Source organism: Carassius auratus, chromosome 24 (assembly GCF_003368295.1).
Source record: "Carassius auratus strain Wakin chromosome 24, ASM336829v1, whole genome shotgun sequence".
NCBI lineage: Eukaryota > Metazoa > Chordata > Actinopteri > Cypriniformes > Cyprinidae > Carassius > Carassius auratus.
Genome location: NC_039266.1, coordinates 15,723,199 through 15,749,187, shown reverse-complemented (window position 1 = coordinate 15,749,187; position 25,989 = coordinate 15,723,199). Strand labels below are relative to the sequence as shown.

The window sequence follows — 25,989 nt, the reverse complement described above, 5'->3', positions numbered from 1 at the left end:
TTTTTAATAGCTTATTTTGAATTATAAACTTCTTATAGAATAACTAACGTTACTCGTGCTTTATGTATTTGTTTGTTTGGATTGCACATTAGAGCTCCGAATACATATCGACAGATATCGTTTCTATAGATAGATAGATAAATAGATAGATAGATAGATAGATCTCTCTAACTGTTTTCTAGACGATAATAAATACAATTAGACTACAAAATTAATAAATAGTTTTAATGATCTATAAATAGTAATGTACTCAGTTGATATTTTTACATTGTAAGTATCAGCATTAACTGTACTTAATTGGCTGTTAATAAGTCTTTATTTACATTTGCTATTTTCTATTTTAGAGAATATCAAATAAATATTTTAAATTAAACGGTCTTTAAAAATCTAAAATGTATCATATCTATTTTATTTTATGTTAGTTATTGTGAAAATTCAACCAAGCATGTTTTTTTTTTTTTTTTTTTTTTTTTTTTTTTTTTTTTTTGACATGATTTTAATCGAAATGTCATAATTTGACCACCTGGTACTTTTTTTCCCCTCCTTTTTCTATAATCTGTTTCACTCTGATATAGGTCATAAACAAGTTTGGTTGCTGCTTCCGTTTCATCATGACCTTTAAGTAGAAATGTGTTCATAATTTTGGTCGAACCGATTTTCTGTCAATTTAGTTCAAAATGCTTCTGGCATGAGGTTGTATCGGTTATCATTATACTATGTGCTGTTCTTTAAAAAAAAGTTGAATTAGTTTGGACGTTTGAGTTTTAAACAGACGGCCTCCCCATGACTCCCACAAGCTTATTATGGTCAATAACTGGGCATCTGCAACCAAGCTTAGCATTTCAGTCCAAAATATAGTTGCTGGTGTGGTTTCCTTACATTGCACTGATGATAAAACATAATGACAGCCATTTTTGAAGAATGTCACACTATTGTGGAAGAGATCACACTAAGCAGATCAGAGCCTATCATTGACACTGGATTACAACCATTTATGATTTACATAAAGAAACTAAAAACAACTTCTTATTGACTGAAGCACTAACAGATGTACAATCCTCTTATGATCCATTCTGTTCTGTGCGCTCTCCCGTGATGAGCTCATCAAAAAGAGGAGCGAGCGTCTCTGAGCGTGAGACAGTTGCACACGTGTGTCTGATCTTTTGGCAAGATTCATCAAAGCCTTTAGATCAACAGACATACGTGTTGAAAATTTAAACAGGTTTTGAGCACATTGCATGCACATTTGGTTACATTCTTTAGAGAGTAAAGCCATGCGTGTACAAACCCACCAGACTGATTGTTAGGAAAATGGTTGTTCGTTTCTGCATAAATATAAACGCTAACAGTTATTAATGAATGAGGGCCAGCTGTGTGTACAAACTATTTCAAAACATAAATCAATGACACGAACAGGACCGCTGGAATGATCTGATCTAAAATCAATCTGACAAATGATCCATGCTCTGCTCTAAATTAAAAAGCTGGGGAAAATCATTTCACTGTTGAAAAAAATGCGCAAACAACTTGTATATCACCCGCCCCTATAAAATGCATGTTAGTACCTTAAAGAAAAAAACTAAAATAAAAATCATCTTCTTGTTTACTCACTTTGAAGTCGTTCCAGACCTGTAGAACTTTCTTTCTTCTGTTGAATTATGTGAAAGATATTTTGAAGAATATGTTTCAGTGTTTTTCATCTATATAGTGGAAGTCAGTGAGGTTCAAAACAACACTGGAGCCCATTAACTTTTATTGTAGAGACTAAAATACAATGAGACTTGTTTTGTGTGTGTGTGTGTGTGTGTGTGTGTGTGTGTGTGTCGTGCAGAGGAAAGAAAGTTATACAGGTTTGGAACAACATAAATGCCTATTCCCACCGAGATCAATTACTATAACAATAAAGTTCAAAAAATCTTTCTAAATTTAAGAGAGTAGCGGGGCTCACGCCATAAATTTAATGATTACACCACAGAGGAACAATATCATTGGAATCACTTTCAGAATATTTTTTTTTCAGCCGATGAACTATAAAAACATTGACAGCCAATCAGAATCCATCCTGCTTTTAAAGAGCTCAAGCATATAAAGAGGCAGATGACAAAACTGCAGTGCAAGCTTATAATAAACAGTGTTATTGTGCATTGGTGAAGATGCTAACAGTACCGGTAGTTATTTTTCTAGTTGTCATTCTTGGTGTGAACAGGCCTTTAATGATGAACTATCCCTTTAAGGTAATAATAAGCACCCTTTCAGGGAAAATGTACAAAGGTTTGCAACATTAATATGATAAACACTTTGCAACATCTTCATTAATATTTAAAATCCGTGATTTCATGTGACACTCCCAAAGACATGCATTTATGAAATATTTGTAGTGATTTATTGAGCATTATTAACTGGCCAATAATTTTTCAGACTAGTATACATGCCCCACCCGTGATTTCTGGTTCAGCATTGAACATCACTACTGACAGCATTCTTTTGGCTCTTATTTTTGAATCAAACATGCTTTCAGTAAATGAATTCATAGTGATCAAGGGCTCCTTGTGAATCCTCATACCGCATTCAAGTTAATGAAGCCCTGGCTTTCCCTGTTACTGTTTTCACTGCAAGCTCAAGCTTTGCTTTTCCTCCCAAGTGATGTGGTGAGCTTTGGATTCTGGAAAGTGTTGCACTGTTCTCGGGTCTCTTTACTATCATGACTGCTGTGTCATGCTCATTCATTGCCCTTTGGCAGAGAACAGGGAAGTTTTGAGAGAGGCATGTTTCTGTGTGTGATGAGTTCCTGTTATATAGTGGAGCATTTACACATCTAGCTATGTTCCTCCATATTACAGCTTATTGCCAGTGGGAACAGTGTAGTGGAACCAGTAGTAGTTGTACTTACCACAAGATTTGGAAGATCTACACATCTCCAACTTCTTTTGTTTATTGTTATTAAATATTTTGGCTAACTTGATTATTCTTTCATCTTCCAGTACTTTCTGCTCCGTTTTTGTATCAGAAGGTTTTGTATCAGAAGGAAAAATAATAAAGTTTTAATTGGAAAAAAAAATAAAAAAGAAAGTTATGTGTTTTGGAGCATGAGTAATAATTGATTTCTTAAGTCTGCAGGCATTTGCTCCATTCAAGAGTCACCTCACGTGTTGATAAAAAGTTCCACCACAGCTAGGGAGTTTTGTACAAAATTGTTCAATAGCTCCAGATTTATTCATATCATACAGTCGAACAAAACATTTTGTACATTAATAATTTAAGTTTTGTTACACTCGCTGAACATTTCGCTTTTAAATCATGCATTTATGCTATGATGAAACTTTGCGAGAAATCTGAACTCTGCCGTTTGTTCTCGTCTCACCGCAGTAATACATACAAAGAACCGAGTGCTTTGTCATGATTTATTAACGTGTCTGAATTTGGAGCAGTAACTTTAGAGAGAGTTGTGAGTGTTGGCTTTAAGGAAGTAGAGTTAGACTTTGTGCTCAGGAACTGAGTGCAGGAGTGTCTGTCCTATACTACATTTAATGGCATGTTTACTGCATGTTTTATGCTTCGGGGAAAAGTGCATCATTTTCATCTTGCACCATTTGTTTGGAAATTTCTCTGAAGTTCTGCACATGACCCAAGTCTAACCCACATAATCAGTGGTTTGGCTGACACATTTCGAGTTGCCGGGACACATGGCGAGCCACATGCGGTCATACATTTAAGAGGATCTTCCCCTTTACTTTTGTAAATGTCCTGTAAATTTGTGGTTTGTCCACCAGAAACTAGGATTGTAGCAGTATTGGTATATCATTATATTAAAATTGATGGTTGATACCTCGTAGGGGTGTGTGATATGACCATATCACGATATGAGTAATTCTATTTAATGGTAACGATATATATCACAATCTAGTTTTTTTTTTTTTTTGGTTAAAAAATAAATACAAATTTTATCAAAATTCGATACTAGCCAAAAACCTTAAGCTCACTAAACGCAAGTAAACAGTAGGTGAGTAAGTAAGAATAAGCATTAGGAGAAAAAACCACAGTAGAACAAATAAAAAACAAAGGATACATATTTTGTATGATGTAATCAAATGTATAAAACCACTGCATATCCTTCACAGTGTCAATGAAATATATATTTCTTCATACTAAAGTTGCAAAAGTGATTTAGTCGAGAGCAGTGAGAGATTTTTTCTATTTTCTTTTTGATTAGCATGACTGACAAACAGCAGGATTATTAGACTGCTGTCACTTTAAGAACTGCCCGGATCCAATATACTGTTACACAGCTGTTTGCTTTCACTTAAGACCTGAATTACTGTGTTTACAAGGATACTTGCAAAGATGCAGTTTGACACTTATACAAGTGTGTATAACCGTTCAAGGCCTATAAAGCAGTAAAAAGAATTCCTGCTCTCTATGAGCATATGTATGCACGCCTCTCAGATAGCACGTGTATACCGCAAAATCACTTCTAATCTTAGTTGCTGATTGCAATTCAATGGCTTAAAATCACTTGTCTTTTAAAATGCAATAATTAAAAATAAATGCAAAGATAAGTTTTCATGACCACGGAGCACAGCAACTTCACATGAGTGTGTAACCGCAATAGAGACGATAGTCCAAAACCTGTATGGGTTAATCATGTCGAACAGTTTATTGTCCATCCCTAAACATTTGCTTACTTATAATGCAGCCGAACAGAGACAATCATCTGCAAATGCACATTCCCCTTGACTGCTAGTCAGAGTCTCAACTTGCACCCCACGCACAATATACAGCAGAGAAAATGTCTGAGAGAACTGAGGCGGATGCGAAGTAACTTTAGATATCCCAAACGCACTCAGATGCTCCGTTTCACATTAATTACATTCATATCGATTTTTAAATCTCAGTATCAGTGTTTTAGTCTATTCTGTTTTCAGTTGATGTGCGAATAAAGCTTCTCTAAACATATTTGTCGACACTTCTCCCATCCAATAATTGCTATAATCTTATATTAATGTACCTAATGAGAGGGTTCTCTGTAAAGCTTACAGCATTAGTTGCTTTTTTTATTGTGAAACCGTGAATTTGTGAAATCGTTATCATGCTTTTTTGGCAAAATACTAAATAAATGCACATAAAAAAATAAAAACCTTTAAGAATATTGCTGTGATTTTTTTTTTTCAAGTTTATTTAATCAGTTCAGAAGCCTAATTTTCCTGTCTCAAATTTTAATCATAAAAGACTTATTATTACTTCATTTTTACCCACATTGTATTAGTACCATATCTGTAATAAGATGGTCTTTTTTCCTTTATCAGTATAATACTGTATCGATATTAGTTACTAATTGTGCATGCTTGTATTTACTTAACTTAATTTTCCATAGCCATAATTTAACAACTAAAGTTAATCTCGAAAAACACATTTTCAAAATGAACATTCATTTTCATACTGCACATTATAATGTTCTGATGCCTATATTTAGTTGTAGCATTTAAATCTCTTCATTTATCTACTGAGTTTTAATGTTTTATTTAGAAAAAATAGCACAGAATTTGCATTCAGCACATGGGTACCCATGGAAATGTTGAACTCTAATAGTTATGTCTCTGGTCAAGTGTGGTTGAGCCGCACACATCACATCAGCTGATTAATGTATATTCATCTCGGTGTTACTTCCTATGTTGCCCTGGCGAGTGACGACAGATCTGACTTCAACTCATATGGAAGGACATTGATGTGTCTTTTCACCAGACCAGAGTGCAGTGTAGCTAGTGAAATAGGTCAGGACTATGTCTGCGATCGCAGCACTGCTCTAAATGTAGTATGCTTGTGTTGGAATCTGCTATATTTCGCAGCGATTGTTTACGCCTGGGTCATTTTTCCGGTGGTTATATGATTATGCAGTTATATTTGGCCTACAGTTCAGGTGTGCAATAGGTCAGGATGGTATGAAATGGTTCTTTTAATTTTTTTTTATCTTTTTTGACTCATCTTGCAGTCATCTTGCTCATCCAGTCAGACTTGAGCATGAGCTCTTCGCGCTATAAAAATACTTTCGCCAGTGTAATTAATTGAATTCATGTCTGTTCCACTTAATGCAATCTAATACTGCAAATTTGATTAACCTTTTCGTAGGAGAGGCAGTCGGTCTGAGTCAGTATGCGAGAATGACCAATTAAAATCATCTGTAAGTCACAAGCTCCTCATAGATGAGAACAATGAGGGATTATCATTCAGCTCGGTCACATTATTAGCCAAAAAGGTTGTTCGTACAACGCTGGAACATTATTGATCTTGTTCTGAATCAATGAAACCTAACAATAATGCTTGCAAGTCTTAACTTATGCAGTGGATTATGGGTACAAGGCTTATATGATGGGGTAATGGATCAGGCCTACATAAATTTAGTCAGTAATAAGAATCGAGTGTGTTGATGTTTAATGCATGAGCTCAGAGAGTTATGCTGCCGTGAAAGCACATCACATGGTTTCACTGAGGTCCTTTAATGCAGACAAACACTTGACTCACATCAGTGCAAATCAGCTGAGTCCAGGCTCACAGACTTAAGGAGCTATTTAAGAAGAGGAATATTTATAGCTGCTCGGGGAGATGACCAGCACGCAATGACGCTGGTCTAAACAATACCGCTAATCTTTAAAGCGCACACGGGATGCATAGGTCATTCTAAACATGAAATGAGAAATTGCATGACATCAGAATGAGGTGGTTGATCTGTTAAACACCAATAGTCCTTATTTAACTCAAATATTGGTGTAAGAGTTATTCGATTTATTTATGTAATTATTATTATTATTATTATTATTTTTCTGGAGGAAAAAGTGAGTGGAGTTTGCATTGCATAAACTGCAGTGGTTCCAGTTAATGCACACTATTTGGCCTTTTTAATGAATTTTCTTGTATATATGTTTTACCTTTTATTTTTCACCTTTTTTGACAAAATATTTTATTTAAATTCATTAAATATAAATAGTAGTTAAATATATTTAATATATTGTATTATATTTTAAAATATATATTTTATGTATAAAAAAATTATCAAAACGTTCTGTTACATCAGTTACTTTATACTTTCATATAATTAATTACACAAATAAAACAAATTAATATATACCCAGTATATGTGTGTGTGTGTGTGTATGTATTGCTGTCAATCGATAAAAAAAACAACTAATTAATCGCACATTTTTCTGAAATTTTTTCACGATTAATCCCACCTAACTTTAACGTATTCTTTTATATTGCAATAATTCACATTAATTCTCGAAAATTAAAGTACAAATAACATTAAATATTAATAAATTTCCTCTTTCCTCTCTGGCCGTTTGACGGACGTGTCAAACAACCAATCACAAATCATTTCGTTCATCGTTTCACGTTTCGAGGTGTGTAACTGTCGTCACAAAAACAGACTGGTGTTTAAAACTCTCGGACAAATTGTAAAGATTCTATGCCGCGAACTTTAAATATTTTTCATACTTTTGAGAATCCATCATTTAGTTGATCCTGTTAAGCGCTCGTCATCACAGTTGTAAACACTAGTTTTACACATCAGTTTTAATTAATTTTACAAATTTTTACAATTCATTAACACAAATTCTGAGTAATTATTTTGAGAGTATAGTTTCTAAAATTCAATTAACAGAAAGCAGTCCCCATATTTTGAATTTCTTACTCCGGATGTATCATAATATAAGTATCAGTATCAGATGTATCAGTAATATGATAACAGGATCCTGGCTAATACTGTTCCTGTCTCTCTTGTGACCAATATAAAAGCAGAAGAAAGACAAGAAGCAACAGGAAACAGTTTTGTTATTTTATGTATTTGTGTTGTTGTGTGTAAATGTTTGTGTGGGTCAGTTGAAGAAAGGTCGAGCTGAAAAGTCAGACAGAGGCTGACATTTGTGAGTGTGGCGGAGAGTCAAGACAAACTAAAGTATTCTCAATGCGGGGGTGTAAGTGTGGGTGGGAGGCTTTTTTGGACTGTGTTTCTCCATTAACATGCCAGCTGTGTTTTATGTCACATCTTTTGAAACTCAAACAGCTGGAAGACAACAAAGAGAATGAGAGAGAAGACACGGCTCAAAAGAAAAACACAGATGGATGGTCATCTTTCAGAATGTTATCAAGGTCTAGCATAAAGCTCTTAAAAGAATCAAAGGCCCAACATTGTGTTCCTAGCCTGTCAAGGATGGATAGTTGTGATTTAGGTCATGATCCAATGTATCTATCCCTGCAAAATTCCACAGACAGAACGCAGCTGTTTTCCGGTAAAAATGCAATGTCCATCATTTATAAAATTGTAGGAATTTGTAGGAATGTTTGTTTTATTATATAAATATGTTTATATACTCATTTTATATATTCAATTGATTTCAAATGTGTATTTATATATATATATATATATATATATATATATATATATATATATATATACAAAAATACCAAAATGGATACAAAAATACCAAAATGGAAAAATGGAAAACCATTAGCTTTGTTAGTTTAGACATCCCAACATTATAATTTACATTGTGAAACATAGAAAACTATTCTTTTGAGATACTGGCCAGTAAATATTTAGTACTGACCAGTATAATACATAACAAATATCATATTATGAAAAAATCAAAGCATAAAAAAATCATATGATATGAAAAGAATCATCAATAATATTGCCTGTTAACCAGTGCTGTCCCGTTATATTGTCCATTCCAGTTAGTTTGATGTTTTTTTATTAATTTAAGCTTCTTGAAACCAAATCCTACACATTTTCCAACAATGCAATGGAGGAGGAAAGGAGAGAAAAGTCTGCAAAGAGTCTGGCTGGGCCTGATCAGCCATTAGAGATGATAAATCTCCATATAACAATACAGACTGTAGCATTTCTGTATTTATATGTGTGTGGGTTTGTGCCTGTAGGTTTTTTTATGGCTGTGCATATGCGTAGGCGTGTTCCACCAGATGTTTGGAAGTATTTGTTACCTTTGTGTTTGTTATGACTGTAGGCTGACCGATGTTATACGACCTTGTGCTTTCCTCCCTGCACAATTCAGCAATTTCCAGAATATTCTGCAGGGTCATCTGAGGGATCCTATTGACCATGCATTAATGTATTTTTTTAAGTATCTAATGGTAGGTTATCGATATCCTTGTGCATGGAGCGATAATCCGGGTTGGATGATATCCTATTGGAAACCTGTAGTGAGAGCTGCCATATAGATCAAACATCATATAGAAGTCACAAAGGATGTTTGCAGTGTCCTGCTGTGTGTGTGTGTGTGCAGTGTGCATTGCATTGAGCAAGGCATGGGTCTGATATCGTCTTGTGTGGCATGACTTTGATATCTCATAAACGCATCATTGTGATGTTGTATCTCCATCTCTCATCCCCGTCCTCACGGTAACCCCTCCTCACCGTCACGACCTCATGCAAACACACAATTCAAATTAAATCCAAATCTGAGAGGATGACATTCTCATCTTGCACTTTCCTTCCAGAAATAGCATCTGTAGTTCACTAGAGTTCAAAAAGCTTCTTTTTAATATTATAAGCTGTAACGTGAAAATATCTTGTCACTTTAATTTCTCGGATCCTTGTTTCGTTGCTTTTGCTCCTGTCTTGATCCTCCTATCTGCAGTGAAAACATGTTGCCTGCTTATGCTCCTGGGGCCTATTAACTCTTATCCCTATGGAAGGACTCCTATTCTGTTGCTATCTCAGTAAATCTTTTATTGTTGTAAATATATGATTAAAATAAGTTATGATGTTGTCAAAGCAGACATGACATATAAGTATTTTTTGTGGTAAGCATCATTATTTCTATTGTTCATTTGGGGATTTGCATAAACCTTAAAGGATGCAATGTGTAATTTCTACACCATAGTGTTTACACCAAAGTGTTTACACTTATGAAGAACACTTCTGAAAAACTCTCTTAGATTTATATAAAAGTAAAAGTCCCGAGCCATATCTAGAGACTAAAATATCATTGATTTGAGCATGGGCTCTTTTGACTTGAAATAATAAGCAGCTGCTCAAAATGCCATAAAAACGCCCAGGAGATCACTTAGCAACACCCTAGAAACCATCTAGAACTCTCTAGAATCATTTAGGAACACATATAAACCACCCTAGAATCAACTAGTAACATCTATAAACCATCTAGAACACATTAAAGTCATCTAGCAACACCTTAGAATCAACACATAGAAGCATAACAACTCACAAAAACCTTTCAAACGTTTTAGTGCCCACATAGCGTTGCCCTGGCAACCATCCTGCACTCCCTATAATCACCTAGCAATGCCTTAAGGCGGTCGCACACCGGACGAGAAGCGCCGCGTCGCGTCGCGCCACATGTAGGACAACTCGAGGTATCGCACACTGGACGCGCACATTCTATATGCGTGAGCTCAATTTCGCAGCAAGATGGGAGAGTTTTAACTTCATCTATTATTTTAATTTTAAATATATGATTTTAATTGATAAAAGCTGAGTTTTTAACGTTAATTAATGAAAAGAATCTGTGTTATTATAATAAGTCTGTTATTGTTTTGTTGTATCTGTTGTCTAGGCAACTGTGCTGCTGAAAACGTAACCAAACACTTTGTAATGTTTTATTTGAATGAAACAAGTGTGCTGTACTTTAATTTCAGTTTCAGTTTATAACATCTGGGTTTTTTAAATATAAAACTATGCGGATGGCGCTCTGTGGCGCGGCAGAAATTTGAACAGCGTTCTGAGTCGTAGCTGGGCGCCGCGGACAGACGCCGAATGGCGCCGCCGGTGTGTGTACTCACATAGAGAATAATGTGTTCGAATTTTAAAGACGTGGCGCGACGCGACGCGACGCGGCGCTGCGCTTCTCGTCCGGTGTGCGACCCCCTTTAGAAACAATCCAGAATACATTAAAATCACATATCAATTCCCTAGAAGCCATTCATAATACATTTGAATAATCTGTATTAAACACCTTCTAAACAAACCAGAACACATAGCAGCATTGTAATGCACTAGCACACTCAAAAACACCTTAGTATCAACATAGAAACATCCTAGCAACCACCTGGAAACTCACTTTTATTACTTAACAACACTCTAGAATCCATCCATGACACCCTAGAATCACCTAGCAACATGCTAAACATATTCCAAACATTAAAACACCCTGGTAACCACCCATAACACCCTAAAATTATCTAGCCTTGTCTTAGAATCACATAGCAACACCCTAGAAACCAACCACATTACAAAGCAATTACAAAGCAACCCAGTAGAAACCATTCGGATTACTTTGACTGACCAACCAACCAAGATCCATTCAAACAACCCAGAACAGACAGCAGCATAACAACACACTAAAACATTTTAATCATTTTAGTACATGCAACAACCTAGCAACCACTTATAACAGCCTAGTGTTGTTGTTAACCAAAAACAGTGTCTCTGTGGGTTGCATCTGTTGAATCACAAAAGCCATATTTAAAATTTTTGCATTTTCTATAAAGTTAAGTGTAATGATCACAATTATATCTTGATTTTTATAAGTGATATAAACAGATGTTTTGTAGATCGTGCTGTCATTTTCATTTAGTGGTGAAAATTACGTGTGTGTGTGAGTCTTGTACAGTAATACTGTATATCCTGCTTCCTGCATGTAACCATGACCTCTAAACACTCTGTTTGTTTTCCTCTCTCTCAGTGGAAGCCATTGTGGAGTTTGATTACCAGGCCCAGCACGATGACGAGTTGACCATCGCTGTCGGTGACATCATCAGTAACATCAGAAAAGATGAGGGCGGCTGGTGGGAGGGAGAGCTGGACGGTCGGAGGGGGCTTTTCCCCGACAACTTTGTCAGAGTAAGTGCTGAACTCAGCACTTCCTTTTTGACCTTTCCCTGCAGGAGGTAGTGGACGGATTCACAGCCTAGTCTCACCACAGGTCAACAGTTCCTCGCCTTAATTTAGCATGGCCAAGCTATCAACACTTTTTTTTTTCAGAGTGTAAGTAAGTGGGCAAAGAGTGTTAGGGCTGAGCGAAATGGCTAAAACACTTCTATCTTGAAATTTCACACTTTTGACAGTATCTAATGCATATCTCAATTCGTATATACTGTATGTACTTTGAAAAGGTTTGTTTTTAAATGTTTTTTTTTTCAGTCAAACAAAGAATACACCCAATTACACTACTGTTCAAAAGTTTTGGGTTCAGTACAGTAAGATATTAACAGTTTGATTTAATGTAAAAATATGTACAGTGTCACGAAAGATTGCTATTTCAAATAAATGGTGTTCTTTTGAACATCTTTCTATTCAGTGTAGAATCCTGAAAGAAAATGTACAATGTTTTCACAAAAATATTAAGCAGCACAACTGTTTTCAACATTGATAATTAGAGGTGTGTGATATGATGATTTTTTGATCGTGGATGATAAAAATGTCTCCACGATCTGCTTTTGAAGAAATAAAGCAGCTGCAGTTCTAGCACCTCGGTCATTCAATGTATAGTGCCACATCTGTTCACAGCAGTGTTAACTCAGTAGTAAAGTTCCATTCTCATTATTTGCTTGTGCTTTTAAATGTTTCATTCACACGCTGGTCTGACATGTGCTTTTTCTGAGCGCCACATACACCTGAAGCGTGCGCGCTAAAGCCTGTCAAACAGCACCTGATTATTCAACTAAGTTATCTTTTGCACTAATACTGTCAAAACACACAAGGTTTACATGTACATGTGGCACTTATTAATTTTTGTTTTGTTTTGTTAATCACAAGAACAAATTATATTTTAAAATAGAAAACAGTTATTTGAATTATAGTAGTATTTCACAATATAACAATTTTTACTGTATTTTTGGACACATAAATCATTGATGAGCATTGGAGAAGACTTTCACAAATATTTAAAAAACCTTAGTGAGTCCAAACTTCTGAATGGTAGTGTAGATTCAAAATGTTTAATGAAACAAGTTAATGTTTAGATAAGTTACAGTAAAATTAAAGTAAAAAAAAATAAAATAAATAATAATTGTTTGCTAAGGCGGAATGAATGGACCGTTATTCTTGGAACTGAAAAATGCATTTGCATTTGGAGGAGTTTACCTTTCAGACACAATTTATGGGAGGAGAGTATTTGAATAAATCATGCAAAGTGAAGATTTGCGTAGTATTTCACTATTATTTAACGTCCAAAAAGAGCATGTCTTAATAATCTTTGTTGAATGCATTGGTCATTATTAATGTAAATGAGCCGGCTTTGTCTGTATTTTATAATTTGTGCTTTGTCAGCAGATAACCCGCAAACTTTCCATTCCCATCTGTGCTTTTATGGGATTGTGTTCTCACAATAATTTGCCCTGTTTAGTACATTTGGCGCTGTATCTCCAAATAAAAAGTGCTTCATGTTTTGATGCCAACAAGTCATTGCGGATATATATATTGAATTTTCATTACATCACTTGTTATATTGTTGAGCTATTTTGTTGAGTGTGTGTTCACAAGTGTGTATGTTTGTGTTGAGCTGAACTCAGCAGGCCACTAATGCTGACTGTCAGAGGATGGAAAGGTTGTGTGTGTCAGTGTGTGTGCGGTGACTGGAAGAGTATTGGTCACAGACTAACAGGATGCTAGTGTTGATTTGGAAAGAAAGTGAGAGAGAGTATTTCTATGACTTGTGCACTCCCTCTCTCGCTCTCTCTCTCTCTCTCTCTCCAGTGACACCAGTACATCAGGGCGTATTGCAGAAAGAAACCTGTGAACTCCACAAGCAGATTGTCATGATCTTAGGTGTGAGGAGTCCACGAAAGCTTGTTAGTGTTGTAGCGCTACATACTTTTTAGCACCAGGAAGGCGTGATGTATGAGACTCTTTCTAATCACTCTGGGATAGGTTTTAGTACTTTATTAGTACAGTTCTCATTGGACATTCATTTTGTTTATACAGTACTGTAACAGTAATATTAGTGTGAACTTTAGTAAAAATCGTGTGGTTGGCTGAAATGTTTACAAGTGAAGTCTCAAAAGCCCTTGTGTTTTTTTTAATTTTTTATTTTTTTTATGATTTGCATGTTCTATAACCCTGTTGCAAGACAGTTAATTTTCTTGTTATTTTAGTCTCTGTTTATTTGTTCGTTAAGAGGTTCTTGTTTAAATGAAAGCATGTGAAATTTTACTTGAATCAAAGTTGGTAAGGAAGAAACTGTCCTTTTTAAAAACAAACCATTGATCTACTTTAGGGAAGTTGTTTCTTTCTGTGAAAGCTTACTCAAAACGTGAATCTTTCAACTCTGAATCAAGTCTAAAGTCTCAAACTATTTTATATCATTTCTGATGGATTTAGAAAGCTTTAAATGTGGTTTTGATTTCGATTTCATAGTCTTCAGATCGTCTGTAGGCCTGTAAAAAATGCAGTTTATACAGAGAGACTCTGCAGGTTCGTGAGGTCACTTCCTATTTCTATGGTTCATGGTAGAGGGAAGTGCAGACTTCCTCTGATGGCACTGAGGAAGGGTAGATGCTTAACAGCGAGACGGTGTGAAATTCAACGGGTGCAATTTAAGCACACTTTTCCTAGCTTGAGCACAACCGATTAACTCATTCTGAAGACACTTAAACAGCCCTCATGTAATCATAGTCAAGTTATTTTTCTTAATAATCTGATGATTTTCTTCACAGGCTGGTATTGACTTTATTTTAAAAATAGGTAGTGGTATAGTTCACCCAAAGCTGAAAATGTACAGTATAGTTTTTCTTTTCTTGCAGTGAAAGTGAATGGGCTCCATTGTCTTTCCCATTGGTTATATGAACAAAAACAGTTAAAACACTATTTTTGAAATGTCTACTGCTGTGTTTCACAGAATAAAATCAGTCATACAGATTTATAGGAATAGTTCATTAAAAAATTATAATTAGCGGAAGATTTACTCACCCTCAGGCCATCCAGATGTGGATGAGTTTGTTTTTTATCATCAGAACAGATCTGTCATCAGAATGACAGATGATAAAACACAGGTGATAAAAACACAATAATCCTCTAATAATCCACACAATTCCAGTGAATTTTATGTAATTGAGAAACAAATCTATTAAGACATTTATAACTTTTGCTTCTGGATAAAATACGAATCCTCTTATTATGATATTGCTTTCTTTGGTGAAAGTCGTCTTAATCAGGTGAGAAATCTGCACAAATCAAGCACTGTTTCCAAAACAAATATGTAAGTAAATTTGCATGTGACAAGACATCAAAAACTCTTTGTTGTTTTTATAATAAGAAAACATTTTAATGTAACTGTTAGATTAGTATTACTGTCAATTAATCTGCCTGTTATCACACTGTATCATAATAGCTTGTTTACTGCTACCATGCGTATTGTATTCTGTTAGCATGCTGAATTTGAGCTTGCCAAATAAATAGCTTCTAAACAAGCTAGAGCAACATTTCCATTCTCAAAATGGTTCGGATAGTTACCATACACCTACACATCTTGCATAGTCTTTTAAAATAAACACAAATCTACCTTCGAAATGGTTGCCCATGAGTATTTACACATCCAAGCCCATTTTCAGAACAACAACGCTAACGTAAACTGTAGATTTTGGCTGCATTGAAGTGTTTCAGAAGTGGTTGATGAAGCAGGGCCAGTTTTGTTATGTTCTCTTTGTGAGTTTAGATAGTGCTGAGTTTGGGGTATCAGTAAAACGGTCTGTGAGTCATATTTCCATCTGAACAGCTCAGAGCACATGCTCATCGTACGGCTCACAGTGGTCTTGGAGCACCGAAGCGAGGTCGGAACATTCACACTTATTTGTGTTTATGCTATCATAAGTTATGTACCTTGTGCAGGGTTCAGCAACTTGATGGTTTTAAAAGTTTAGACAGTGTGAGCCAACATGCTAGCTTGTATTGAGGTCTCTTCCAGAGGAACGTTTTATGCTCTTTTGGCCTGTTTATTTTGATGATTGCTATCTGATTGGGGTTTCTACTTTGTGGGTTTCGCCACAAGTCTCACACAATCCTGTGGGAAACACTGTGATGCTAATGCCAGGAAGTGATATTCGCTGTTAAACAATCTCTTCACCCCATATATGTTAACAGCTAAATGTTTAAGTTTTTTTGTGTTTTACAGTGTCTTTATTAGACAGGTTGCATTTATTTGATCAGAAAATACAGTTAAAAAGTAATATTGTGAATTATTTACAATTTACCTTTTTTTTATATAAAAATGTAAAATGTTTCTATTTTAATTGGTCAAATGTTATTCATGTGAAGCAAAGTTGATTTTGATTTCACGATTCGATTCACATGACAAAATAAAATGAGAAAATTGTATATAATGTAAATAATACAATTAAATTGAGATTTTTAAAAATCAAATAAATAAATAAATCTCTTCATATAACCACTGCATTTTAATCATGATCCAAACAAAGATGCTGCATAGATGCAACATGAACAGTTTTTAATCTAATTTAGATTGTATAATTTCAAAATTTGAAGTAACAAAGCAGCGCTGAACTTATAGAGCCCTATCATACACCCGGCGCAATGCGACGCAAGGCACAGCGCAAGTGTGTTTGCTAGTTTCAGTCCAGTGCCGTTCGCATTTTTCCATCCAGCGCCACGTCGTTTAATTAGCAAATGCATTTGTGCCCATTTGTGCGCACATCAGCGCGCTGGTCTAAAAAAGGCTGCATTGCTGACGCATTGCTATTTTAAGGAGCTGAAAATAGACTGCACCATAGACCAACTCAAACCTGGTCTAAAGTCTAAAGTCAATGGCGCAATATTTTTTTGTTATTTAAAGAGCGCATTGGTAGAAAATGTGCCTCTGGGTGGGTCCACAGTGCATCACACAACTATGCCAAATATTAAAAACAAAAGAATTATAGTGTAAAAGAATATTATTGTGTAGGCTACATAAATATAAAAATGTAATGATGGATAGACATTGTGTGTATTAGAATTAGGCTACATATTTGCAATTCAGCCTATTGCTACTTATAGTGATGAATGAAATTGGCTAATTAATTGAACAATCGTGCCAATACACACACATATATATTATGCATTTTAACTTCGCACACGAGCAGATCGGTTTCTTTGCTTGAGAAGCGTTTAGCTTTTCCATCAACAAATTCCGCCATGTAAATGCCAGGAAGGCTTCTGGCTCTTAAAGGGAATGGGAGATGACACTCTGATTGGTTTATTGAACGTTAAGCCCATTACTCATTAAGAGAATAGGGACAACCCATTCCAAAAATGCACCCCGGCGCACAGACCGTTATTCCATCGTTAAAATAGCAAAAGTGGATTTGGAGTTCACCTGCGCCGTGCGCTTTACACTTTGCATTTAGATCATTAAAATAGGGCCCATGAACTTTAAAATGCATTATACCGAGGCAAGATGAAAAGAAAAAATACCATCTAAACTTTTCTAAAGACAGTAAGTTCACCTCAGACATACATTCATATAAATTCCTACCCCTAAATGAATCACGATTTGTTTACCATCTCAACCGATTTGAATTGTCATATATTTGAATCAATTTTCAACTGGTTCATGGTTAATCATTCTAATCTCTAATCCTTCAAATTATTGTAATATGCTGATTTGTGCTTTTTTTAATTTTGATAAATCTTTTCTGAAACTCTTGAAGAAGCACGTGCGTATATATTTTAGTTTTTTCTCAGGAGACAAATCAAGAAACTTTGCAGAAACTGAGAAAATAGAAGTCTCCATTCTCTCTCCATTTAATGATAATTCTAGGAGAATCTGTTGAGCATCTCTGTACTGTCTTGTCTTCCCTGTGGGTGTGTGAGAAAGAGAGCGTGAACATTAGTGTGTCATGAAATAAGCATCTGAAAAATGTGTCAAATTTTTTCTAGCTTCATTCTCAGACCCCCTGCTCACTTGAGAAGTATGTAATCTTATGTAATCTCACAGTCTTCGGGTGACAGTGCATAAAGGAAACGGTTACATACCAACCAGAGTTTAGTAAACTAAGTCTCATTTAGGGCTGCACAATTATGCCAAAAATCATAATTGTCGGTTATTCCCTTGAAATTCCATTCACGATTATCAAAATTTATATTGAATGATGTTTGTACCATTGTTTGATGCAACTGCATGCCGTATTTTTATATGATAATGTTATATCTTCTAAAGTGTTCAGCCTCAAATGTCAAGTATTCATTGGATTGGTTTCTTCTTTAAATTACAGAAAGTAAAATAAAACTAAAATTAAAATAATGGAAAAAACGCTTAAGATAACATTATATTAATAATATAACATAACATAAATGAATTGCCGCTTTTAATGATTACTTACTTTTGGCATCCGTAATTGTAATTGCGATTAGAAATTCAGTTAGTCGTGCAGCCTTAGTTTCCTTGGAGTTCTTTGCTCATGTGATGGGAAGTTCAGATCATTCAGCAAAATGAACTATTCTTTTTTCGAGTCATTTTGTTCATTTTTATCAAAATATAATAAAAATATTACGTTACTTCCCTAACATGTCTGCTAATACTTATGCAAACGTTGATCACACTTAAAAAATACAAATCTATAAGGATATAAGTCAAGTCACCTTTATTTATATAGCGCTTTAAACAAAATACATTGCGTCAAAGCAACTGAACAACATTCATTAGGAAAACAGTGTGTCAATAATGCAAAATAACAGTTAAAGGCAGTTCATCATTGAATTCAGTGATGTCATCTCTGTTCAGTTTAAATAGTGTTTGTGCATTTATTTGCAATCAAGTCAATGATATTGCTGTAGATGAAGTGACCCCAACTAAGCAAGCCAGAGGCGACAGCGGCAAGGAATCGAAACTCCATCGGTGACAGAATGGAGAAAAAAAACCTTGGGAGAAACCAGGCTCAGTTAGGGGGCCAGTTCTCCTCTGACCAGACGAAACCAGCAGTTTAATTCCAGGCTGCAGCAAAGTCAGATTGTGCAGAAGAATCATCTGTTTCCTGTGGTCTTGTCCTGATGGTCATCTGAGACAAGGTCTTTACAGGGGATCTGTATCTGGGGCTCTAGTTGTCCTGGTCTCCGCTGTCTTTCAGGGATGTAGAGGTCCTTTCTAGGTGTCATTCCACCATCTGGTCTGGATACGTACTGGATCCGGGTGACTGCAGTGACCCTCTGATCTGGATACAGACTGGATCTGGTGGCTACGGTGACCTCGGAATAAAAGAGAAACAGACTAATATTAGCGTAGATGCCATTCTTCTAATGATGTAGCAAGTACATCGGGTGTTATGGGAAGTGTCTGGTTTACCTAATTAATGCAGCCTAAAAATCCTTTAACGGATTTGAATATTAAAAGCATATTAGTATGTTATGTGTAAGCCAGGTTAAAGAGATAGGTCTTTAATCTAGATGTAAACTGCAAGAGTGTGTCTGCCTCCCAAACAATGTTAGATAGGTTATTCCAGAGTTTAGGTGCCAAATAGGAAAAGGATCTGCTGCCAACAATTGATTTTGAAATTCTAGGTAAAGAAACAGAAAAGATGAATTCATTGTTTACCTGGGTCTTCAGTCTATGATTAGCTCATCTCACCTCTTATCTGACAAGTTTTCAGGTTTGAGTTGCTCTTTCATTATCTGACAGCCCCATAAGCTTGAACCTATGCAGTCTGAGCCGGAAAGAGAATTGATTAGTTCATTGATTTGAGAATAATGTACATTTATCTTTAAGTGAAAGAGATAAGAATACATGTTGGCAATTACTGGTGTTTCCTGTTTGAGGTCTGCCACAGCTAAATCTCACCCTTATCCTGTTTGTCTGTCAGTTTGTGATCTGTCAGGATGCTTGTGCTTTCACAAAGCTCAATCAGATCTCTTGTAGTTCAGCTGAGCCGCCACATGCAAAGGGGAGGTTATGATAATGAAGGATGATAAATGCACAGTCGCTAGCGTTCTAATGGGCTGGTCAGTTCTTGTAGGAGGGGAGGTGGGGGGCTTCCTTTCTGGCAGATTGGTTCAGTCATGCATGAACTCCAGCTTTCTGTTTTGGTGATGTGATAATGGACTGATAATTTAGCCTCTTCTGTGATTAAATGAGCGATGTAATTTAGAATAGACAGGCATCCGTTCTTCACAAGTGCTCAATCATGTCTGGACTAATGCCATCCCTCTGTTTGCCTGCTTTTCTCCTTCTCTTTTTTGATCTCATTTCATTCTCTGATTTGAGTCGACACAGCTGGCAAGGATGGTTTCAGTATCATGTTTTTAAATTAAACTCTGATAATCTGCTATTCTCTGAATTCAAATAAGGAGATTATGTTCTGTCATAAATGACCTTTAACATTTCATTTTCCTCTCTTAATTTTTTTTCTGTCCTTCAGGGTAATTATAGTTTCAAAATGTTATTTTTATTTCATTAAAAATTTTGGATTTCAGCAGAAAACTTAAATTCCATAAAGAGTGCTTATTGAACATATTTTTTTATTATTAATTGCATTTATAAAAAAAATAGTGGTATTAGTATTTTATACCAATATAATAATATTATAATACAGTAATATATTATAATATTTTTTTAGGCTGGGTGAGATGAATTTTTAATGTATTACGTGTGTGTGTGTGTGTGTGTGTGTGTGGCATAGATCAGATTATGATGTCATCATCATAATGTGATCTCCACCATAACCAAATTAATGCCATCAAATACTTATTGCATACTTACACCTTGCATACTTCGACACAATCGACAGGGAAATGTGTAATAAATGTGCCATCCCTGCTACATTTAGCATTAAATTGCGACGACCAGCATCTCCAGTGTATTCATGATGCTCAGATCCGGTGTCAGATGGTCTGAAATGCAGAACAGTTAATCACTGGAATTGGCAAAGTTTACATTCCTGGCATTGAATATTTGGACTATATTCATGATGAGCTTAATTCTTGGTGTTGTCTTTGCAACATTTCACAGAGAACGTTACCATTATTTGTTGTCATTAACGAATGTATTACAGAGAGAAAGAGAGATGACATATTTATTCATGTTAATAATTTTTTTTTTCCACTGCTTGTTTTTGTCTTCATAGCATAAACTGTAAGGGGCTTTAGATTTTACTTTCAGCGTTTTATGACACTTAGATGTCTAACTAAATGTGTATGTTTTTCTGCATGCGATTGTCATTTCTACCTATCTGTACTTTTTTATGTCGGAATGTGTGTCTCAGCATGGGGCTCTGTTGTCGCTTCACTGCACTGATAATCCATGGGGTGGCAGCTCTCAAAACTGTGTCACAGGCAGTGATGCAATTCACCCTGAAATGTGGAATTCTGTATCCTGGACCCAGCAACCTGAAGCACTTAATGATATAACTGGGTTGTAGAGCATTTAACCTCCCAACCTGAAAGAGAGGTTTTGGTGCTGTGCTGGATTCTCAGCGTTTCACATCATTCATTGTTCTCGTTCCATTCTTCTGTTCTACTTAAAACTTCACTGCACTGCAATCTTGACATGATGTATTTCCAGCCACCACCACCACCATTAATAAAGACATTATGGGGGATTTCACAAAGCCTTGGAAATTTTTGAACATCTGTGATGGACTTATCAAATTAGCCAAATGAAGTTACCAAATTGCATGTGCAGAGCTACATTAGCTCGTCTAAACAATAAATAGCCTAGCCGACTTAAAGAAGCACTGAATTTGACAGTTTTTTTTAAAGGGTTGAACTTAGGTAAGGTTACATTATTTTGCAGACGCAAAGGTCCCTTTCTGTTGTCAGTAGTGTAGCAATGCATGAAGCACAGCTCAAACAGAAGTCGCTTTCAAACCAAGCAGCTTTCTGTTGGTAAGCACAGCGAATTTGCATGACCAGTTGAACCCGTTGTGAAATCTTTACACAGAATTCCTGTTTATCTGTATTCATATCAAAATAACAGAATTTTGCCTGTAAACAACAGTAAATGTGACCAAGTCTTGAGAAATTAAAACTCTATAATCAGCTAGTTTAAGTGCAACCAAATGTGGAAGAACGCTGCGGTCTCAAAAGAATGTTTGTTTGAATTTTGAAGGTAGTTAGAAGTACATTTACATTTAAATATATTAATTAAAGGGTTAGTTCACCCAAAAATTACATTTAGGCTGTGTTTTACTCACCCCCGAGTAGGGCTGGGCGTTATATCAAATATTAGCGATAATATTGTAATAATTTTGACGACGTAAAATTTGAAAATATCGGGAATATTGAATATTGCAAATTCAAGCATACATTCCCAAAAGAATGCGCCGAATGTCCAAAAAAGGATCATGTAACTGGGAACCGCTCTATGCGCCTCTACTATGAGAGCTTTCATGAAAACGGTTGCCAGATAACAAGAGTTAAAATCCTCAAATCATAGCTTCAATGTTTCAAAGGAAACATTTTCTGCCGTGTTTACTTATTTTAATCCATCTGGCAACTATGCGCACATGCTTACTCCTCATAGCGTAAGCGCCGCAGACGATGATCTGAAAACACTAACAAACTGGAGTTTAGCGATCTAATGAAAGCGTCGTACAGCCAGTCTGTGTTCTGTCATGAATGCACTTACTCGACTGCTGATGTTTGAATAGAGAAACATAGACTATGGCCATTTATTAAGGAATTTCACTGTTATATTTATCAGTTTTCATAAAATAGACAGAAAGAGTGCAAAAGTCTGTGGTATTCATTTATATAAGAAATAGCTATGTGCTTCAGCAACTAGCTCCCCATCTTAAGAGGGTTTTTAGTGTCAGTATAGGAAAATAGTTTTATGCCACAGAGCTTCTCTTAAAACCGCAGACAGTTGACAGACTTATGTTCTTAAAAAACACTTATCACAGTTGCATAGTTTAAATTGTGAACTGTATGCACTAAAAAGTTGACAGAATGCACTCTGTACTTGTTTTGCACTACTTCAGTTACATCTAAATTATTTTTGTTTTTTTTAATGGGCAAAAGAAAATCTTTCTTTTTAATTATTTAAATGCAAATGCAAACATATCGAGATATATATTGAATATCGTACAATTTTTGACAATACTGAGATATAATTATATATATATATATATATATATATATATCACCCAGCCCTACCCCTGAAGCATCGTAGGTGTATATGGCTTTGGCCTTCATATGAATCCAGTCAGAGTTATATAAAAATTGTCTTTGACCTTTCAAGCTCTATCATTGAAGTCAGTGGGTGTTGCATTGCTTCAGTCCAAAATATTTTAAATAAAAAGCATCAATCCATAAAAAAAGTGTCTCATACGGGTCCGAAGGGTGAACAAAGGCCCCCTGTAGTAAATCGATTTTGTAAGAAATTATCCATATTCCAAACATAATAATCACTTGAATCTAGCTTGTGCCAATAGTTGAAAATTGAAGCAGCTCTGGGAGGATGACATATGAGGTCAGCTTTGCACATGCGCCGGTGAGTCTCATGAAAACCTACGTTTGTTAATTAGCAGGAGCAAAAGAAGTTTCCTTACTTTAGAAAAGGAAAACTAGTCTCCTCTTGGCTTTAATTGAAATCCTCTGACATTCTTCTTTATGAATTTTAAAACATTTTAAAAGTTATTTTTTAAGAGTTAATATTTTGTGATCTTTGACCTTGTGTGCCATTATAAAGTCTGTCCCTCGTTTTCATCTGCTGAATATGAAAAAAATTCAATATGGCTTCTAACCAGGGACCAAGTTATTAAAACATATACCTTAACCTGCTAAATTCAAGCTTTAACCTCAATCTAATGTACTTCTGTCAAAACATGTGAACTTATCATTGTTCAAGCTCCTTTTAAATTCAAACCTGCACATATACTTTCAAGAATAAACATGGTTAAAAACAGCCACTAAGTCATGTTTTTGTGGTGCAGACATACTCTTTTTTTTTTTTTTTTTTTTTTTTTTTTTTTTTTTTATACATACTGTCTTCTCATGTGAAATCTCTTTTTACTTGAGTAAATTATTGCAAGACTTTTTTTTCGTATGCCGTGCAGCCTGATTCTCAGCATGAGCAGGCCTGTGGCATTGATCAAAGAGCAGCGCCAGCATACCAAGGTCATCTCTGCTGTTGCTTATGAGAGGGCCTGTCATTCCCCGAAGCACATGATGACTTTTTTCTCCTCCCTGTGTAGTAGAAGACCCGAGGAATGATGGGACGCTGTGAAAACCAGCTACTATTGACCATCTGGAACAGCCCAGTGAGTGGGGGAGAGGAATGTAGATCACACACACACACTTTCAGAGCTCTGTTAATGCTCTTGTGAACAGGAAGTCAGTGAATAGGAGTCTCGTGACAGAGTAGGAGCTGACTGTGTGTGTGTCAGTGTGTTAAACAGATAACTGTGTTAGTGATTCATGCATGCATAGTTGGCCAGTTTGAGATGAAAGTTGACTGCTTTGTGGTCTAAAGTATTTGAAACCCCCTTCTGATCTGTTCTTTTGATAAACAGACTCTTTCTGTCAGGTGAGTCTGATTAGGCCTTGGCTGCTCCCACAATGCTTTGCAGAACCACTGTTTTTGCTGGCATGTTTTTTATTTTATAGATCAAAAGGAAGAGGTCTGGTCTGGTCTGTATGTCTGTGTGTGCATACAGTAGCATTAGAAGGGGCGCACTGCAGAAGTTTGCAGCTATGTACTGTGGTTTGACTTGACTTGAGCTCTGTTGAAGCCTATGGCTTTGGCAGGAAGTGTATATTTAAAAAAAAGTGAGCCTTGCAGCTGCATGCCGTAAAACAAGATGAGTGAGAAATGGCAGGTTGTGATTGTCCCCTCCACAAACACCATAGTAACCTACTTAAAATGATTTTAGTTGTAAAAAAAGGACTTTTTAATTGTGTATAAAATGTTTTACTGAGAACACTAAATGGGTTTTAATATAGCTATCCAAAGGTATGGATATTTGTGTATAATATGGTAGTGATAAGTGGAAGTATTATGTATTTTCCAATATCAACTAGTTAATGGATTGCTTAAATGATGGCTCGCTTACATTTTCTAACATTTTCAAACTAACAAACAGCTCATGTACAGGTTGTTGCTTGAATAAATGAGCTAAAAATATCAGAACTAAATGTGTATACATAAAAGGAAAATTATAAAAACGTTTCGGTTCTGTGCGAAACATGAGTAAGTGCAGTTATCATTAATGTGGTCAGTTATCATTCATTTTCAGTTTTTCGGTCATTACTCCAGTTTTCAGTGTCACATGATCCTTCAGAAATCGTTCTAATGTGCTGATTTGCTGCTTAAGAAACATTTCTTATTATTTTCGATTTAAAAACAACTGTGATCTGGTTGAAAAAAAAATGTAAAGTAATAGAAGTAATTTTATTTCACGGCAACAAAATATATCACAATATAGTGATTTCTGATTAAATATAGTCTTTATGATATAAAAAAAACTTTGATACCATAGAAATTGTATATTTATTGTCACTAATAATAATAAAAAAAACTAATACTATCTAGTAGTCGACCGATATGTGTTTTTTGACAGTTGATGCCAATGCCGATCTTGGAAAGCTGGGGGGCCGACATGATTTTTTTAAAATTATTGTTATTATTGATATTTAAGAAATTTGAAATAATTTGACAAAGGATCAAAAAATAAATGTGTAAAAGAAACATGCTTATAATTTAGATGACAGTATTTATCACAAAATGCAATTTTTAATACAAATAAAATTAAAAAGAAAGTAAACACTGTAACAGGGGACTCAGTATTCTGGGAAGTTTATGTGCACTGGAAATCATATTTTTCAAATAAAGCCAGGGTAACCCTCATTTTACATACAGCACACATTGAAAATGACATGAATATTACAGTGGGCAAATGCATAAAGCACAGCATAATCTGAAATCAATCAGTTTACAGTTTAAAGCATTCAATTCACAAGGACCAACCATCACACAGAGAACACATGATCATGCTGGATTCACATACACACTTCACAAGATCTCACAGCTGGATTCATCTAAG

The 25,989-nt window shown here is 35.5% G+C and overlaps 1 protein-coding gene across 3 annotated transcripts in view; it reads left to right on the top strand.

The window, feature by feature from the left end:
- LOC113042396 (SH3 domain-containing kinase-binding protein 1-like) overlaps positions 1-25,989 on the top strand; it is a 47,960-nt gene that overhangs the window by 617 nt on the left and 21,354 nt on the right. For all 3 annotated transcript variants that reach the window (XM_026201250.1, XM_026201249.1, XM_026201248.1), the window contains exon 2: positions 11,712-11,869. In XM_026201250.1, the coding sequence (XP_026057035.1) occupies positions 11,712-11,869 (158 nt within the window). The remainder of the gene's footprint in view (positions 1-11,711; positions 11,870-25,989) is intronic.